The 20,073-nt window shown below is 44.6% G+C and overlaps 1 protein-coding gene across 6 annotated transcripts in view; it reads left to right on the top strand.

Annotated features, from left to right (window-relative positions):
- Positions 1-1,450: 1,450 nt before the first annotated feature.
- LOC118391362 (acetyl-CoA carboxylase) overlaps positions 1,451-20,073 on the top strand; it is a 50,445-nt gene continuing 31,822 nt past the window's right edge. For 2 of the 6 annotated variants that reach the window (XM_035782696.2, XM_035782694.2), the window contains exons 1-25: positions 1,451-1,597; positions 4,715-4,988; positions 9,395-9,527; positions 9,627-9,765; positions 10,138-10,247; positions 10,365-10,446; positions 10,568-10,666; positions 12,118-12,335; positions 12,464-12,673; positions 12,812-12,982; positions 13,716-14,041; positions 14,157-14,411; positions 14,562-14,789; positions 14,905-15,055; positions 15,172-15,306; positions 15,461-15,607; positions 15,742-15,930; positions 16,034-16,134; positions 16,247-16,335; positions 16,615-16,739; positions 16,856-16,969; positions 17,074-17,187; positions 17,304-17,393; positions 17,572-17,690; positions 19,872-19,895. In XM_035782696.2, coding sequence (XP_035638589.2) covers positions 4,750-4,988; positions 9,395-9,527; positions 9,627-9,765; positions 10,138-10,247; positions 10,365-10,446; positions 10,568-10,666; positions 12,118-12,335; positions 12,464-12,673; positions 12,812-12,982; positions 13,716-14,041; positions 14,157-14,411; positions 14,562-14,789; positions 14,905-15,055; positions 15,172-15,306; positions 15,461-15,607; positions 15,742-15,930; positions 16,034-16,134; positions 16,247-16,335; positions 16,615-16,739; positions 16,856-16,969; positions 17,074-17,187; positions 17,304-17,393; positions 17,572-17,690; positions 19,872-19,895 — 3,608 coding nt within the window. In that variant the 5' untranslated portion in view covers positions 1,451-1,597; positions 4,715-4,749. Of the gene's footprint in view, positions 1,598-4,714; positions 4,989-9,382; positions 9,528-9,626; positions 9,766-10,137; positions 10,248-10,364; positions 10,447-10,567; positions 10,667-12,117; positions 12,336-12,463; positions 12,674-12,811; positions 12,983-13,715; positions 14,042-14,156; positions 14,412-14,561; positions 14,790-14,904; positions 15,056-15,171; positions 15,307-15,460; positions 15,608-15,741; positions 15,931-16,033; positions 16,135-16,246; positions 16,336-16,614; positions 16,740-16,855; positions 16,970-17,073; positions 17,188-17,303; positions 17,394-17,571; positions 17,691-19,871; positions 19,896-20,073 lie in introns of all 6 variants that reach the window. The other 4 variants (XM_035782695.2, XM_035782693.2, XM_052510977.1 and 1 more) reach the window with 3 other exon arrangements.

The raw sequence follows: 20,073 nt of genomic DNA, 5'->3' as shown, positions 1-20,073 counted from the left end.
CTATATGGACCTCGGTTTGTGCACGGGAGCATTGTCATGCTGAAACAGGAAAGGTCGTTCCCCAAACTGGGGGGAAACTGGGGTCCTTCTCCAACTTTGCCACAAAGTTGGAAGCACAGAATCATTTAGAATGTCATTGTATGCTGTAACGTTAAGATTTCCCTTCACTGGAACTAAGGGGCCTAGCCCGAACCATGACAAACAGCCCCAGACCATTAATTCCACTCCACCAAACTTTACAGTGAGCACTAGGCATTCGGGCAGGAAGCGTTTTCCTGGCACCTGCCAAACCCATATTAGTCCTTCGGACTGCCAGATGGTGAAGTGTGATTCATCACTCCAGAGAACGCGTTTCCCTTGCTCGAGTGTCCAATGGCGGTGAGCTTTAGACCACTCCAGCCGACATTGCAGCATCCGGGTGTCCACTACAGAGGACATTTCTTGATAATCTCTTATTTAGCTCTTATTTAATGTGAAAAACATATTACACTGTCCCGGCAACTCACTTAACTATTCCTGAGATATTCACTTACTGGAAACAATTTGAATATACCAAACACAAAAATTATAAATAATAATTGCACACTTATTTTCAACATTCAATAACATTTTCTAAAGTTGTCAGGGTCACACCCCCACACTTATTATCACAGAAAATACAAAACTGTAATCTCAAAGGGACAACAGTGGCTTGTATGGCCTCGGAGATATGACCAAGAACTGATGGACAAAAATGTATTGCTGGGTCTCAGGAGGAGCTCTTAATTGCCAATAAATATTCACTGATGCAGTCTCAATTACCATTGGGTCTTCAATGCCACTTGCTCCTTCCACTCTTCTCACTGCCTCCAAATAGGAGACCCACTGGACAACCCTTTTTCTCACCACCTCTGTCTCCTTCACCCTAACAAGGCAATTTGGGGATTTGGGTGCATGTTCGTCAACACAGTTGCATCATATAACCTCAGCTGGCATACACTCAAAACATTTTGAAGAATCTTAGCCACATCCGACGAGCTTCTCCTTCACGTCTCTATGGATTAAAATGACATTTTTTTTTGGCACTGAAAATGGCCCCCAAAAGGTTGTTTCAAGAACCCCATAGGAGGTGGGGTTAATTGAGGAACCTCCTTAGTTGGTGGGGGTTCTTGCAGGAGCCTAACTGCCCAACTGAATTTGAAAGGATTGCAGGTTAAGGTATCTAAACTTTTACTGATGTATGACAATTGGGTACTTTTGACCCATTGATTCGACTACGTAGTATACCACCCCAGGCCATACTGGACCAAACACGTGGGACAGTACAAAGGTTTTCTCATTGGGCACACCTCCTCCCAGTCAGTTCCAGTTATGGCTCTTTCTGCCCTCCTCCTGAAATCGTCGCGCAATCCGATTGGTCCTCCGCTGCAGCGTGAGGCCAAAAGTAACCCATCTTCGCATCACACCATTCGTTGCTGTCAAAAACGTCTCTTGTAGTTGCGTTAGGTCATCATAGTGTGATTTTGTTTGGAAATACATGTCTGAACCAGAGTGAATAAATAATCACCCATCCTTTGGGATAAAATATCCAGGATTGCTTGTCGGTTTATTTCACACGGTGAGTATTTTAAGCTCATTACGAGTACACTGACTGTCTGTGTACAGTATAACGCTAAGTAGCTAGCTGCCTGTATATAACTACACCTTGAATGCCACTGTGCTAGCTAGTAAGATGCCGGTCTGACTAGCTAGCTAGCTAGCTACAAATGTCAGTAACCAACAATTTCTTATATGATACGCATTCACATCCACCATATTTGTATTGCGACGAAGGCGTTTTGATTATCGTAGTTAAACCATAACGCGACACACAATTAGTATTTATTAGCATGGTTTGATGTAGCTACTGTAGCTAGCTAGCTAACGTTTGTTACTTTGCTCGACATAGGTTTCCCATCCATAAGATTTACCAGTTTTGGGCCGGTGCAGGGGAGACATTTATTTCCCCATCATTAGTCAACATGGACTCGATGGTAGCCGTAACATAGTAAACATAAATCCGGAATACTCTATTTAGTTTGCAATGTTTCGTTTAGTTCGTATGGTATGTATTAATATGTGGCTAATCATCCAATTCGTATGCTATGCTGCAAATGTCCGTTTGTGAACTATGCTGCAAATGTCAATTCTTTGTGGCTAATGTTTATTAGGCTATGAGTTAGGGTTGGGCAGTGGTTTCTACTAGTTATGGGTACTTTTCAGCCGTGTACTTTGTCCACTTCGCAAGGCCGAAAAAAGTCAGCAAAACCCTCTCCCGCTTGAATGAATGATGGGAATTAACTCGGCTACTTTTCGATTCGCAAGTCAAAGTCGTCAGCTGAGCCATCTCTCTTTAGGATGAACGATATGCATCTTCTAGCGATCTATTGATGCATATCAATTCAATTCTATTCAAGGGCTTTATTGGCATGGGAAACATGTGTTAACATTGCCAAAGCAAGTGAGGTAGACAACATACAAAGTGAATATAAGGTGAAAAACAACTAAAATGAACAGTAAACATTACACATACAGAAGTTTCAAAACAGTAAAGACATTACAAATGTCATATTATATATATATATATATATATCTATCACGAAGTGAGCGATGACATAGAAACACTACTGGTTTGACAGTCTGCTGTCTGTCACGCTTCACTATAGCTGGGTGTGTGTGTGTACGCTGTGGATGCAGTCACATTTCTTTACATGGATGGAGAGGGCATTATGTTCTTTCAATGTCTATGAGTCCTGTATAATGTAGTAACAATGATTCCAAATCCACTTAGCCTATTGTTTTTTGGCACATTCATTTATTTTCTTTTGCGGGTTTCCTATGCAGCCACGAAATGCTGGTGCGTAGGCTTACAGTGATTTGATTTACAAACTGCAAACTTGACAATGTAGTTATGTCTATGGTATCGTAACAGGACAAGTAAATGAAAGATATTGTTAGTGTTTTTGATATGAAGTCCATCAGGACTTTCCAGGCAGACGTTAAAGTGAGTGACTCGTCAGTAGCCTACCAAATCGCATTGGTAAGAGCCATTCATTTGACTCTCTAATGTGTAGCCTTTTTGGTGACTATCTCCAGATAAATTCTGAAAACATTAGATGAAGATCAGTCCTCCTCACTGCAGGAACAAAAGGTAGGTTAGTGGAGCAATAGCCTCACTCTGGTCCAAAATATGATCAAATAAAATGGATTGAATTGTTTTTAAAGCTAATGACACTTGTGGTATTTTCAGAGAGATTGATATAGGTCTACTGATTTAATCAGTGTTGACAACGGACTGCTGTTTTCAGTGTAGGAAGGCCCATGATAAACACCTGCTTCATTCTTCAGTCATACCTGTATTGCAGATGGCTGAGAATTCCTCTTAAAAGGAAGTTTAAAGCCTGTGGAAGTCAGCAGACTCTTAAAATGATTTAATAAGACATCTGTGGGTCAGTTCTTAAACAAGTACTTTTTTTGAATAAATGACAAACAGCAGTTCACTTTTTGAAGTTCTTTCAATAATAATAATAATAATTTCTCAACATTTATGGACCCAGAACTTAATTGAGCATCTCTTGTTTATTTTAGAGACCAATTTTTCTGTTGGTGAAAAATCGGGTCCTATTAAAAACATACTTCATGTAAAGTTGTTGGTGCTATAACTTGCAAAATAAACAAATGTGACTTTTGATGACAAAATACTGTGTTTCTAACATTATAACTGTTTTCCTCAAGAAATTAAAATCTGCTTCATGTTTTATTTCCTTGCTGCGATACTTCAGAGTATCGTGATACTGGTATTGTGACAACACTGCAAGAGTGTTCAATCATTTCACTGTGTATTTAGGATGGAATCAAGCTAAAACACTGAAGTTGTCCTGGATGAGATTTGAACACGCAACTTCCTATCCACCCTGAACAATCACCCTACTTTAGGTCTTGTCTTAAGTAAACTTCTTTCTTATGTAACCATATCAAACGTAAGATATCATACTAATTTGAGTGTCCCGGATTTACATTTACTATGTTATGTCTTCTCTATGATACCAGGCTGTTAGAGCCCTGATGTCTTTGATCAGTGCTGTTCACTCACCTTCACTTAAATTATGTCTGCGGTGCTGGGCTTGTTTTTCAGGTCCAGCAGCTTAAACTGCTGCTGATAAGGTGTGTCTGTCTTCTGGTTGCTCTGCTCATGCGCAGTTACAAAGACTAATGTCAAGACAGACCATGCCTCTCAAACCAGTCAACTAGCAGTAGTTGACTACGTGGTTTTGGATTGGAGTTTGTTGTAGCTATGAGATATATTACAGTAAGCACTTTATTTAAGAAGGATTGGGAGGTATTTGATATCTACCATTCTTTTTGCAATATGAATGTAGCGTCAGCATAATTGTTGTGCAACTCAACTCACTGATGAAGTCTGACTAACAGCAGCCCATGACAGGATGACCCTGTCATCACGCTGTGGCCTGACTTATAATAATAATAATATATGCCATTTAGCAGACGCTTTTATCCAAAGCGACTTACAGTCATGTGTGCATACATTCTACGTATGGGTGGTCCCGGGGATTGAACCCACTACCCTGGCGTTACAAGCGCCATGCTCTACCAACTGAGCTACAGAACGACTTGAGTACTCAGTCTATCTCCTGCTTTATAAATACATGTGGTTTTGATTCCCCTCTCCCTCCAGTGTTCACAGCCTGCCAGGGTGTTGACAGTCCAGCCATGGCACAGCAGGATGCGCCTGCCAATAAGGCTGCTGCCCCGAACCTGGCCGTGCTGCACTCCAATTTTATCATCGGCTCTGTGTCAGAGGAGAACTCTGAGGATGAGTTTTTGGGGAAGCCAGACCTGACGCTGGGCCTGGAGGAGAAGGAGCGCTCCATATCCCCCACCTCTAGCCTCAGTTCAGAGAACAGCAGCTACGAGATGGGCTTTGATAACATTGACGGACCCCACATGAGGTCAGAACCCAGGCTTTTCTTTCTTGTTTGTTTTACCTGAGTCTCTCTTTGGTTTGTATTGTGTATCCAGGCATGGCATCCACACAAGTGTTTAATCATACATGGTCTTTACGGAGGCTACCGTTATCTCAATAGATTATGCAAGATGGTACTGCACTAGCTTTGATTGCAGCAACAATCTTCCCCCAGTCATATGGGAGGAAGAAACCTCCAATACAGACCTGTCTTCATCAGATGAGTCTGGAGGGGAGTATTCTGAAATGGCAGCAGGAGGAGAACACTGGGTTCAGTTCAGTGCTAACCCCCTGGCTGGCTCCCTCTTCTCTGCTGTGTGTGTTTAAAAACGTGGCCGGGCCAGCTTCACACCCTGCCTGCCTGCTATAGAGGAGCTGTGTGTTCTGGGAGGACTGGCCTCCCTGCTGTCCTTCTGCCAGCAGCCTCAGCCCAGAGCTCTCCCTGGTTTCACCAGCTCTCCTTTGTATTCAGTGGCTCTTCTTACAGCTACTGGGACTAGGCTGTAGAGAATGGAAGTTGTGAATGAGTGTGGTATACATCAGACTTGATTTGTATGGTTAAGTGGCAAATATGGTGCTGGCAGGAAGAATATGGTTAAGTGAGGTTAAGCTAGAGTATATGCCTGCCTCGGCCCTGGGTTGTTGTTGGAATTGTAATAGAGACAGGCTGTGACAGTCATGGAATTTTGATGACGTTATTGGTCAGGCAAATGATCGCTGTCACCGTTATAACACTGAATAAAAACGATGATATATACTTTTCTATATTACACATTTTCTTATATTATCTGCGCCTGACTGCATGTGCTCCTGCTGCAGGGAGGGGTGTGTTGCCTAGGCAACCGAAAACGTGTCAACCACAACACCTTGCTTGTTTCAATAAGGAGCAACAAAGTTTCATCATGTTGTAGAGCAGAGATCATCAACTAGATTCAGCTGTGGGTGGACTTTTTTCTTCTTTTGAGTGGATTGTCAGGGGGCAGGAACATCGTTGCAAATAATTTGTATACTGCAAATAATTTGTATACTGCAAATTGACCGCAAGTAGCCCAAATATATAAATGTATTTATTTAGGCTTCTTGCGGTCAATTTGCAGTATATAAGTTATTTGCAACGACGTTCCTGCCCCCCGACAATCCACTGAAAACAAATTGGCCTGTGGCTAAATCTAGTTGATCCCTGCTCTACAATGTGATGAAATATTATATTTGACTAGAACATATTCATTTCAAACCTTGCTTATGTTTGTGTATGGTCACATACACTGAGTGTACAAAACATTAGAACATGCTCTTTCTGTGACAGCTTTCACCTGGTCAGTCTATGATCCCTTATTGATGCCACTTGTTAAATTCACTTCATTCAGTGTTGAAGGGGAGGAGACGCGTTAAGAGGGTGAATGGGCAAGACAAAGATTTAAGTGCCTTTGAACAGGGTATGGTAGTAGGTGCCAGACGCACTGCTTTGTGTCAAGAACTGTAACGCTGCTGGTTTCTTTTTACGCTCAAGTTTCCTGTGTAAAATCACTGAATTTGGCCACCAGTTGGGGGGCCCTTTTTTAGAGTCAATGTTAAAGCAGAAACGGACTCAACCTCACAAATGCCCGGCTGTCCAGTCTTCAGTCAGCTTTTTTAGAATACGTAAATGGTGTCAAGGTTATTTTATTTTAATGCTGGTTTTCATCCATAATCATCGGTTACAGTTATACGGTGATTGTGCCAGCCCTAATAGAGACTGGTTAGAGTCAGGCCTACACTCACTCTAGCAGTAAGGTTTTAGTGTTCTAGTGGTCTAATACCCTGAGGAAGTAAATATTCACACTGCTGTTCACCTGTCAGCTAGGCCTAACTCTTTCATACACCTCGGGTTACATGCCATGGTTGGACAATAGCAGTGTACACACTCCTATATTAACCTATTGGCAATCATTTGGTGGTAGGATAGAAAGAAAACAATTATAATGTACAGTGGGGGGGGAGTATTTAGTCAGCCACCAATTGTGCAAGTTCTCCCACTTAAAAAGATGAGAGAGGCCTGTAATTTTCATAGGTACACTTCAACTATGACAGACAAAATTAGAAGAAAAACAATCCAGAAAATCACATTGTAGGATTTTTAATGAATTTATTTGCAAATGATGGTGGAAAATAAGTATTTGCTCAATAACAAAAGTTTATCTCAATACTTTGTCATTGCCAGAGGTCAAACATTTTCTGTAAGTCTTCAAGGTTTTCACACACTGTTGCTGGTATTTTGGCCCATTCCTCCATGCAGATCTCCTCTAGAGCAGTGATGTTTTGGGGCTGTTGCTGGGCAACACTGACTTTACACTCCCTCCAAAGATTTTCTATGGGGTTGAGATCTGGAGACTGGCTAGGCCACTTCAGTACCTTGAAATGCTTCTTACGAAGCCACTCCTTCGTTGCCCAGGCGGTGTGTTTGGGATCATTGTCATGCTGAAAGACCCAGCCATGTTTCATCTTCATTGCCCTTGCTGATGGAAAGAGGTTTTCACTCAATCTCATGATACATGGCCTCATTCATTCTTTCCTTTACACGGATCAGTCGTCCTGGTCCCTTTGCAGAAAAACAGCCCCAAAGCATGATGTTTCCACCCCCATGCGTCACAGTAGGTATGGTGTTCTTTGGATGCAACTCAGCATTCTTTGTCCTCAACATGACGAGTTGAGTTTTTACCAAAAAGTTATATTTTGGTTTCATCTGACCAAATGACATTCTCCCAATCTTCTTCTGGATCATCCAAATGCTCTCTAGCAAACTTCAGACGGGCCTGGACATGTACTGGCTTAAGCAGGGGGACACGTCTGGCACTGCAAGATTTGAGTCCCTGGCGGCGTAGTGTGTTAATGATGGTTGGCTTTGTTACTTTGGTCCCAGCTCTCTGCAGGTCATTCACTAGGTCCCCCCGTGTGGTTCTGGGATTTTTGCTCACCGTTCTTGTGATCATTTTGACCCCACGGGGTGAGATCTTGCGTGGAGCCCCAGATCGAGGGAGATAATCAGTGGTCTTGTATGTCTTCCATTTCCTAATAATTGCTCCCACAGTTGATTTCTGCAAACCAAGCTGCTTACCTATTGCAGATTCAGTCTTCCCAGCCTGGTGCAAGTCTACAATTTTGTTTCTGGTGTCCTTTGACAGCTCTTTGGTCTTTGCCATAGTTGAGTTTGGAGTGTGACTGTTTGAGGTTGTGGACAGGTCTTTTATACTGATAAGTTCAAACAGGTGCCATTTTAATACAGTTAACGAGTGAAAGACAGAGAAGCCTCTTAAAGAAGTTACAGGTCTGTGAGAGCCAGAAATCTTGCTTGTTTGTAGGTGACCAAATACTTATTTTTCCACCATAATTTGCAAATTCATTAAATCCTACAGTGTGATTTTTCTGGATTTTTTTGTCTTCTCATTTTGTCTGTCATAGTTGAAGTGTACCTAATGAAAATTACAGGCTTACTTTACTTTACCACTTGCAAAATTTGTGGCTGACTAAATCCTTTTTTGCCCCACTATATATCAGATATCAAGTTAGGTTTAACTAAACATCATGCCAAAGTATTTACCTACAGTCTATTTGGTGTTGACTGAGCTTTCAGACTTATGATGTGCCAGTTTGACAAAGGAGGCATATTTTTGTTGTTGATCCTTTTTCAGTGATCAGTTGTCGTCTCACAGCTCTCCACAGCTGCCCTCTCATGTCTGGTTGGGCTTCAGGGGATGTGAGCGTTGATGGTGAAACTGGACAGTGGGAGGGGAGACTCCTCCCCCACCGCTCTCTCCTATAGGGCAGGGGGGAGCTCAGTTTAGCTCTAACGGGAAGTGCCATTCTCTGGGGGGCTTCATTCAGAAGCCTCTGTCTGAATGTAGCATGCCTGCTGAGGAGAGCACAGATCTCCCCATAATCCTCATGATGCAACAGTGCAGTGTCAGGCCACAGCAGCCAGCCAAACGCAGACTGGGGGCTCTGCCTCTGCCACACCCTCCTGGGTGAATGGATGCCTGCTCCTCCTCCCCATCCTCCCACTGGCTCTCTCTGTGGGTGGAGCCTAGTTTATTTTTTCCCTCCGTGGAAACGCAAGTGTGTGCAAAGCTGTCATCAAGACAAAGGGTGGCTGCTCTGAAGAACCTCAAATATAAAATATATATTTTTGACGTGTTTAACACTTTGGTTACTACATGATTCCATGTGTAATTTCATAATTTTGATGGCTTCACTGTTATTCTACAATGTAGAAAAACTTTGGACTGAGTAGGTGTGTCCAAACTTTTGATTGGTACTGTACATTTTTATGATAGATTGTTATGTTTATGCTGGGAAATGGTGAACCTCATCAACTGTACACTCTTAATGCGGAAATAATGTTAGTTGTTCACACAGACCAAGCATGTCTGGGCTGCACCTGGTCAAGCAGGGGCGAGACCGCCGTCGCATCGACCTGCAGAGAGATTTCACTGTGGCCTCCCCCGCCGAGTTCGTCACCCGCTTCGGAGGCAATAAGGTCATCGAGAAGGTAATACCAGGGCTTCTTTAGCTTCTGTTGTCTAAGTTTTACCACATTGACAGAGTATTTCAGAGACTAGTCCCCCACTCACATCTCTTCCTGTCTCAGGTCCTCATTGCCAACAATGGCATCGCGGCGGTTAAGTGCATGCGCTCCATCCGCCGCTGGGCTTACGAGATGTTCCGCAACGAGCGCGCCATCCGTTTTGTCGTCATGGTAACCCCCGAGGACCTGAAGGCCAATGCAGGTGTGCTTTACATTACGGAAGCATCACCACTAGTAACAGCAGAGTGACTAGTCTCTACCATCCTCTCCTAACTCTGCTTAATAAACAAGCAGACCCTCGAGGCTCCCAGGGATGGACCAGAGCAGGCTGTCTGTTGGTTTTGTCCTGCAATGCACTGAACAGCCAAGCATGACCTAGTTCAGAAGAAAATGCTCTGTCTGATGGTGTAGAAAGGCAGTGCATTCTGAAAGTGCTGTCATGTGTAAATAGTTTGACACTGATGGTTTAGATGAGATGATATTGAGAGACAAAAGGTCAGATTAAATGTTGGACTGTTATACATGCTATCTTATGTGCAGAGCGAAATGGTTTTCACTCCACTATCTTCTACAGAGTACATAAAGATGGCCGACCACTATGTGCCGGTGCCAGGAGGGACCAATAACAACAACTATGCCAACGTGGAGCTCATTCTGGACATTGCCAAGCGAATACCTGTGCAGGTACTGGTAGACTATTTATTTAGGCCTTGAGTAGACCTTCTTTTAAATAATGATTGAACTTTCTTGAAATCTGTATTTGAACTTGTAGTGTTTGTAATTCTTGTCTTGTGTCTCCAGGCTGTATGGGCTGGGTGGGGCCACGCCTCAGAGAATCCTAAACTCCCAGAGCTACTCATGAAGAATGGCATTGCCTTCATGGGTAAGACTGTTTTCTACTGAGTCTAGGTCTTTCTTCACACACAGAGCCATGGATACTGCTTTTAGCCCCCCTGGCCTGTGGATGAGTTGGCCTGTAAGATGTGTTCTGCTCCCACTTCCAGGTCCTCCTAGCCAGGCCATGTGGGCACTAGGGGACAAGATTGCCTCATCCATCGTGGCTCAGACAGCTGGCATACCTACCCTGCCATGGAGTGGAGCAGGTATGTCTGTGCACTGTTTAAAAAATATATATTTTTCATTAACCTTTTATTTAACCAGGCAAGTCAGTTAAGAATTAAAAACAAATTCTTATTTACAATGACTGCCTACCAAAAGGCCTCCTGCGGGGACGGGGGTCCGGGATTAAAAATAAAAAAATAAAAAATATATAAATATAGGACAACACGCGTCACAACAAGAGACAACACAACACTACATAGAGACCTAAGACAACATAGCAAGGCAGCAACACATGACAACACAGCATGGTATCAACATAACAAGAACATGGTAGCAGCATAAAACATGTTACAAACATTATTGGGCACAGACAACAGCAAGAAGGTAGAGACATTACACAAAGCAGCCACAACTGTCAGATTGTCCATGATTGAGTCTTTGAATGAAGAGATGGAGATAAAACTGTCTAGTTTGAGTGTTTGTTATAGCTCCTTCCAGTCGCTAGCTGCATCGAACTAAAAAGCGGAGCGACCCAGGGATGTGTGTGCTTTGGGGACCTTTAACACAATGTGACTGGCAGAACGGGTGTTGGGTGTGGAGGATGAGGGCTGCAGTAGATATATCAGATGGGGGGGGAGTGAGGCCGAAGAGGGTTTTATAAATAAGCATGGATATTTCTGATGTCTTAAGTGTGTTGTCAGACGGCTCCCATAGTGTGTGTGTGTTAGACTTGGGCGGTATACCGGGATATATTGAAATACACTACACACAGTGCATATATTTTTGTTGAATGATTATTTTCACAAAAATCTAATTGAGCCAGTCACATGATGTTTGTCTCAAAGAGCAAACAGAAGTTTTGTGATGTGATGAACCAGTGTGAGAAAGGTGATCAAGTTATACTTGAAATTCACTAGCTACTAATGTTTGGCAGCTGAATATCTTATAACTTTAAGTTAACTATCTAAGATGTGCCAAATAAATGTTTTCCAGCTCAGGGCTTCAGCTAAGCATTTGGTTTGCTAACTTGCTACCTATATGTGGCTAATTTGCAAGATCAATCTTCTTGGTTACAGCAGAGACGGTCAATCCCATCCTGGATGAAGTGCGAGGTGCCCTTTGAGTTAGTTGTATAACTTCATGAGCTGGGATTTCTGTGCTTGCAATTATTTTATGTTCGCTTGCATTTGTTATCACTTTAACTGGCGTCCGCTATGGGAGTTCGCTAGTACTTTGTTAGCATTTAACTAGCGTCCGCTATGGGAATTCGCTAGTACTTTGTTAGCATTTAACTAGCGTCCGCTATGGGAATTCGCTAGTACTTTGTTAGCATTTGACTAGCGTCCGCTATGGGAATTCGCTAGTACTTTGTTTGCATTTGCATTTGTGAGGGGTGAAAGAAATGGAGCCCCTGCCGGTAATACCAAACACACTGGTATGGTACAGGAATGGTATGGAAATCTGGTTACCGCCCAACCTGTGTGTGTCTCAGGACTCACAGTGGATTGGACAGAGAGTGACCAGAAGAAGAGGATCATCAACGTTCCCCCTGATCTGTATGAGCTGGGCTGCATCCATGATGTGGAGGCAGGACTGAAGGCTGCGGAGGTGGTGGGCTACCCCGTGATGGTGAAGGCCTCCGAGGGAGGTGGAGGAAAGGGCATCCGCAAAGTCAACTGTGCTGATGACTTCCCCAACCTCTTCAGACAGGTTTGAAGTCCAGTCTAATTCCAGTATCACTAGAAGGTTAAGAGCTGAAATACATGATCAGTATGTGTATAATTATCTAAACTATGTGATCAGTATGATTATGATGCCTTCTCTCCTTGGCTCCTCAGGTCCAGACCGAGGTTCCAGGCTCACCCATCTTCGTGATGCAGCTGGCCAAACACGCTCGTCACCTGGAGGTCCAGCTCCTGGCCGACCAGTACGGCAACGCCATCTCCCTGTTCGGCAGGGACTGCTCCGTACAGCGGCGACACCAGAAGATCATAGAGGAGGCGCCCGCCACCATCTCCACCTCTGCCGTTTTTGAGGACATGGAGAGGGTATGGCACAATTTGTGCTTTTGGATGGGAAGAGCTATGCCAATATGTTTCATTTGAGAGAGACTAGGACCAGAGGGACTTGTTGACATGTGGTTAAGTTGCCGGATTGTGACTGAGTGTCTATTCCTCACTCCTCAGTGTGCAGTGAAGCTGGCTAAAATGGTGGGCTACGTCAGTGCTGGCACAGTGGAGTATCTCTACAGCCAAGACGGCAGCTTTTACTTCCTAGAACTCAACCCTCGTCTGCAGGTGGAACACCCCTGTACTGAGATGGTGGCCGACGTCAACCTGCCTGCTGCACAGCTACAGGTCTGTGTCTTTTTGGTTTTACTATCCTTATCGGTACCAGAAGTCTTCACAAAGATGGTAAAACAAGGACAGTTTGGGTATTTTAGGCTTAGGTGTTAGGTTTAGGGTTAGGGAAGCTAGGATTGTGAATGGGAATCAATTGTTTGGTCCCTACAAGGATAGTAAAAGAAACACGTGTGTGGTGTCCTGCCCTGCTCATGTTCAGTCTGTTGTACGTCTGATGACACACTTCACTGTTCTCAAAGGTGTTTTATCCCAGGCCTCTGTCTCCATGGTAACTGGCTAGATTAGAGCGAGCTAAGCTACTCCGCAGCATCTAGACAGAGCTGTTGCTGAAGAAGGCTGGCGTCTGTCTGTGCTGTGGTGGAGGGATCTGCTCTCTGTCAATCTCTCTGCAGCATAGACACAATCTAATCTCACTAGGCAGGAAGGTACAGACCACAATGGGATACAACAGTGCTTTGACTCCTGAGTTACACAAGTCCAGGCAGGAAGAGTCCATAGGAGAAAGTTCATAACCGTGTTCTAAGTGAGAGAAAAATATCTTTCATTCAAGATACAATGTTCCTCTTGTCAGCCAAATAAAACCCTAGCTACCATTTAGGAAATAAAAGGGACATTTTTCTTTGATAAAATTGTTAATAATGATCATGTCATTTTTAAACATTGGACTTTTCAATTCGTTTGACAGAATATTCTTAGTTCTACAGACTATAATGATTTTCCTCCTCAGATTGCCATGGGGATCCCCCTGCACCGTATTAAGGACATCAGAATGATGTATGGGGTCCAGCCCTGGGGAGACTCTATGATTGACTTTGAGGGTCTGTCCACGGCCCCCTCCCCACGTGGACATGTCATCGCTGCCCGCATCACCAGTGAGAACCCGGATGAGGGTTTCAAGCCGAGCTCGGGCACGGTGCAGGAGCTGAACTTCCGCAGTAACAAGAATGTGTGGGGATACTTCAGTGTGGCCGCGGCCGGAGGCCTGCATGAGTTTGCAGACTCCCAGTTTGGCCACTGCTTCTCCTGGGGAGAGAACCGAGAGGAGGCCATCTCGTGAGTACACACGCGTACACACACACACACACACACATTAGAAATACTCATGTAAAGTTTGTTGTGTTGTCAGTAAACCCAATGATGTATGGTAACACCTCTCCTGTGTGTGTAGTAACATGGTGGTGGCCCTGAAGGAGCTGTCTATCAGAGGAGACTTTAGGACCACAGTGGAGTACCTCATCAAGCTGCTGGAGACTGAGAGCTTCCAGCACAACACCATTGACACAGGCTGGCTTGACAGGCTCATCTCAGAGAAGATGCAGGCAGAGCGTCCTGACACCATGCTGGGCATAGTGAGCGGGGCTCTCCACGTGGCTGACGTCAACCTGAGGAACAGTGTCTCCAACTTCCTGCACTCTCTAGAAAGGTCGGCACTATTTTAAGCATTGAAGAATGTTACAACTTTAGTCCAGAGAGAAGCTGCAGTGCTCCGGTCACTTTGGGATTGCTATTGATTATGACCCTACACATCTCCACACACACACACCATCTCTCTCTCCTCTCTCCCCCTCTGCAGAGGCCAGGTGCTGCCCGCACACACCCTTCTCAACACCGTGGATGTGGAGTTGATCTATGAGGGTACTAAGTATTGTCTGAAGGTGACGCGTCAGTCCCCCAACTCCTACGTGGTCATCATGAACAGCACCGCTGCCGAGGTGGACGTTCATCGCCTCAGCGACGGGGGCCTGTTGCTCTCCTACGACGGCAGCAGCTACACCACCTACATGAAGGAGGAGGTGGACCGGTAGGCTAGATGGACAGAAAGAATAAATGCGTTCTTTTATTAAAAGTAATATTGAGGCGTTTGCTTGGGGTTGATTTTAGAATTGGGCAATAGACTGAAAGAGAATTTCTCCCAGGTACCGTATCACCATTGGGAACAAGACGTGTGTGTTTGAGAAGGAGAACGACCCGTCCCTGCTTCGCTCGCCCTCAGCAGGGAAACTCATCCAGTACACAGTGGAGGACGGGGGACACGTGTTCTCTGGCCAGTGTTACGCTGAGATAGAGGTGTGTGAGACATATGGTTGAGGTTTGGTTATATAGGCGAGATGTGGTTTGGCCATGGTCACACTCCATTAATGGAGTGAACAGGCATGTAAACCGTGTGTTTGTGTCTGTTTCAGGTGATGAAGATGGTGATGACTCTGACGGCGCTGGTGTCTGGCTGTATCCACTATGTTAAGAGACCCGGTGCCGTGCTGGAGCCTGGCTGTGTCATCGCCAAGCTGCAGTTGGATGATCCTGGCAGGGTACAACAGGTCAGTGTGGCAGGGCGTGTCTGACACTGGGGGGGATTTAGAAATATTTGACTAAATATGCTCCTTTTGTGTTTTGTACCTGAAATATGGATAAGGTGTACAGAACATTCCATGTGAGAGTTTAGAAATATTTTCTAACATTCGTGTCTCTCAGGCGGAGCTGCACCACGGGGCCCTGCCCGTCATCCAGGCGGCGGCGTTGAGAGGAGAGAAGCTCCACAGGGTCTTCCACAGCACCCTGGGCCACCTGGTGCACATCATGAGTGGCTTCTGCCTGCCCGAACCATTTTTCAGTGGAAAGGTAAGTTGTGCACTACTACTGTACACACACAGACACACACTAGTATACGCCCAAAGATGTAAAAACAAAAGACTCCAATATTCTGTGTTCATACATGAATCTGTTTAAATTGGTAATATTGTGTGTTTCCCCAGCTAAAGGAATGGGTGGAAAGGCTGATGAAGACTTTTCGGGACCCCTCCCTGCCACTGTTGGAGCTGCAGGACATTATGACCAGTGTGTCAGGCCGGATCCCCCTCGCTGTAGAGAAATGCATCAAGAAGGAGATGGCCCAGTACGCCAGCAACATTACCTCTGTGCTCTGCCAGTTCCCCAGTCAGCAGGTACACACACACACGTTGTATTATTCAGGCTGGTTATTACATTATTTCTGATTATATGGAGAGTACATTGGGAATACACCAGACTGATTGTTCTTTGGTCCAGATTGCCAACATCCTGGACAGTCATGCTGCCACTCTGAACAGGAAGTCGGAGAGAGAGGTGTTCTTCATGAACACTCAGAGCATTGTACAGCTGGTGCAGAAGTGAGTCCTGCTCTCAGCTTCAGGGATTTAAATTGTTGATGATAAATACACATACTGTGTTCACACAGATTCTCTCTGTACCAAACCATGTCCATGTTGTCTCTGTGTCCAGGTACCGCAGTGGCATCCGTGGTCACATGAAGGCTGTGGTGATGGACCTGCTCAGACAGTACCTCAAAGTAGAGGTCCAGTTCCAGCATGGTGAGGAACATTACACTCTACTGCAAACATCTGCAGGCTGTTAAGCAATGGGTATCCTGGGTTGGTATAGGGGGGAAAGGAAAGGATGAGTCTTGGTTTTTTTAGTCCTGTTGGTCTTTGATTTATAAATAGGATTCAAAAGGTCTTCTCTCAGGACTGCAGTTGCTCTATTTGTCCATGTGAGGGCACTGTTAGACAACACACATTTCAGTTGCGCCTTACTTTGAGCTCCGGTTGATTTTCGTTTTCCTCAGAATCCTGTATTGTGTGTGATTCCAGGACACTACGACAAGTGTGTGTTCACACTGCGTGAGGAGAACAAGAGCGACATGGCCAACGTGTTAAACTACATCTTCTCACATGCTCAGGTCACCAAGAAGAACCTCCTGGTCACCATGCTTATTGTAAGTCCTTCCCTCCTTTAGAAATACATTGGTCATGATTAATTCCTAAGTGTTTGTGTGACACAGTTGACTGTGTTTTCCTGTTTGTCTAAGACCAGAGTTTGTGTGTGTTGTAGGACCAGCTGTGTGGTCGTGACCCCACCCTGACTGACGAGCTGATGGCCATTTTGACAGAGCTCACCCAGCTCAGCAAGACAACCAACGCCAAGGTGGCACTGCGCGCCCGCCAGGTCAGCACTCATCACTTCCTGTCTCTCTGAAGGGTCTCTTCCTGTTATTGTGATTGACCAGGGTAGAGTTGTCATCTTCTCACTCCCGTCCGTCTCCTCCTCAGGTGCTGATCGCCTCCCACCTCCCGTCCTACGAGCTCCGCCACAACCAGGTGGAGTCCATCTTCCTCTCTGCCATCGACATGTATGGACACCAGTTCTGCATCGAGAACCTGCAGGTAGGGACCATGGCCGTTGACTTTTTATTGGCATTGCTTGAAGGCAGTATGTTGAGGATCTTTGTTACTTTTTCACAGCCTTTTCAAGATTCTGAATTCTCTCTCGTTTTTTGTAGAAACTGATCTTGTCTGAGACGTCCATCTTTGATGTGCTGCCCAACTTCTTCTACCACAGTAACCAGGTGGTCCGGATGGCTGCCCTGGAGGTGAGAGGAAGCAGATCGTGGTTTTTGGATTCAAAGCCACCGTAGCTGGTTGCCCAGAGAATTTAACCGTATTTGCCAATGAACTAAGAGGGACATTTCAGGGGATTAAAGGAGACAATCCTCCACTGTAGCCAGATCTCTACTGTGTTAACTCTCGTGTCTGTGTTCCCCACCCCAGGTGTACGTACGTAGAGCCTACATCGCCTATGAGCTCAACAGCGTCCAGCACAGACAGCTGAAGGACAACACCTGCATTGTAGAGTTCCAGTTCATGCTGCCTACCTCTCACCCCAACCGGTATGTACACATGCACAGGAGATGGTTCTATATGGGAGGTGGTTCTACGGTGCTTTCGGAAAGTATTCAGACCCCTTCACTTTTTTACATTAGACTTTTTCTAAAATGTATTAAGTGAACTGTTTACCTCCTCAATCTACTACACACAATACCCCATAATGACAAAGCGAAAACCAGGTTTTTAGACTTGCAGATTTATTAAAAACAGAAACCTTATTTACATAAGTTTTCTTTGCTGGTTACCTGGTTACCTGGTCCCTGGTTACTTTGCTATGATATTTGAAATTAAGCTCATGTATATCCTGTTTCCATTGACCATCCTTGATGTTTCTACAACTTGATTGGAGTTCACCTGTGGTAAATTCAATTGATTGGACATTGATTGGATTTGGAAAGGCACAGGCCTGAATGCCAAGCGTCAAGTCTGGAGGAAACCTATGGTGAAGAATGGTGGTGGCAGCATCGTGCTGTGGGGATGTTTTTCGGCAGGGACTGGGAGTCATGATCGAGGGAAAGATAAACAGAACAAAGTACTTGGTGAAAACCTGCTCCAGAGCTCTCAGGACCTCAGGCTGGGGTGAAGGTTCACCCCCCCACCTTCCAAAAGGACCCTAAGCACACAGCCAAGAAAACACAGGAGTGGCTTCGGGACAAGTCTCAATGTCCTAATTAAGTGGCCCAGCCAGAGCCCAGACTTTAATCCAATCGAACATCTCTGGAGAGACCTGAAAATATCTGTGCAGCAACGCTCTCAATTCAACCTGATAAAGCGTGAGAGGATCTGCAGAGAAGAATGGGAGAAACTCTTCAAATACAGATGTGCCAAGCTTGTAGCACAATACCCAAGAAGACTTGAGGCTGTAATTACTGCCAAAGGTGCTTCAACAAAGTACTGAATAAATGGTCTGAATACTTATGTAAATGTGATTTCAGTTTTTGTAGTTTTTATAAATCTGCAAAAATGTCAACCTTTTTTGTTTTGTCATTATGGGTTATTGTGTGTGGATTGATGTAAGAAAACAATTTAAATAATTTAGAATAAGGCTGTAACAAAACGTGAAAATAGTGAAAGGGTCTGAATACTTTCCCAATGCCCTTTATATGGGAGGTGGTTCTACATGGGAGATGAGCACTAACAGAGACCAGAGTTTTCAGGAGGGTACTGTCTTTCACCATCTCCACAAGGGTCCAGTTCTCATCCATGGTGCCATGCTTCGTGTACCCACAGTCCACTGTGTTCAACCCCTGAAAAACACTCCATGTGTAAAAGCAGGTGTTCTGTGAGAGCTCAAATACTTTCTCTGGTTTACAAAAAAATGTGTGAGTGGAAACTAACTAGTCTCCTGTCAGCATAAGAGTCCACTTTTGTCGATCTGTCCACTAGATGACTACAAGATTGACGTATTCTGATCTGTTTCAGTAACACACAACCAGAGTGACTCAGGACTTGTACTGTACATGTTCAGCGTTTGTGTCGACTGCCCGTTACTGATCCCAGACACATAGATGTTCTGTGTGTGATGTTGTGGATGATCATGTCTTTGCTTCTTGCTGTTGTGCCCATGTAACATTTTGATATGGCTGATAAATAACTGTGATCCAGTGTGTTGACCCCCTCAGACATGAGGGGTCGTCTCCATTGACTGCTATGCTCAGATTGTTGCAGGCACCTGCTTTAACCTATTTTAAAATGTTTAACCCAGTTGCTTTAACCAACCATGAATGGCTTCCTCTTTGGAACTAAGCTAGCTGTGTGCATGTCTCCCACCTCGGGACTGAACCAATACCCTGACCAAAGAATAGGCTTCTAGGGAGGTTTAGGACTACTGTTGCATTTCTGGAGGATCAATCCTAGAGTGCAATGTGTATGTTTATGAGACAATACATTTGTAATGATCCTTAGTCTGACACCACTGAGCATCCAGGCCATGTGCTGCCTGCCATTTGTAATATATTGTTAGTTCATGAAGCCCTTGAAGTCAACCATAAGGCCTATGTCATGTGTTACTCCTGACAACCTAACAAATTCTAACAGTGTTCAAAATGTACCATAATAGACGCCAACCATATCCATAATACGTAGTCTCACACTTGTATGATTCACACACACTTCTCTGAGCCCTGACTGCTTCCTTAAACTGATGCCTGCCTAACTAACCAATCAGTGTTGTTTGATTGCAGAGGGAACATCCCAACTCTTAACAGGTATAGTACACATTCTTCTTATTGCAACCAATATGTAGACTTCAGTGGAGGCTGGTGGGAGGAGCTCTAGGAGGACGGGCTCATTGGAATGGGTGGAACGGTATCAAACATATAGAAACCACGTTTGACTCCGTTCCATTTATTATATTCCAGCCATTACAATGAGCCTGTCCTCCTA

The sequence above is a fragment of the Oncorhynchus keta genome, unplaced genomic scaffold (genome assembly GCF_023373465.1).
Source record: "Oncorhynchus keta strain PuntledgeMale-10-30-2019 unplaced genomic scaffold, Oket_V2 Un_contig_6244_pilon_pilon, whole genome shotgun sequence".
NCBI classification, from domain to species: Eukaryota; Metazoa; Chordata; class Actinopteri; order Salmoniformes; family Salmonidae; genus Oncorhynchus; species Oncorhynchus keta.
Note: the sequence above shows the minus strand (reverse complement) of the source record. Positions and strands in the feature narration are given on the sequence as shown.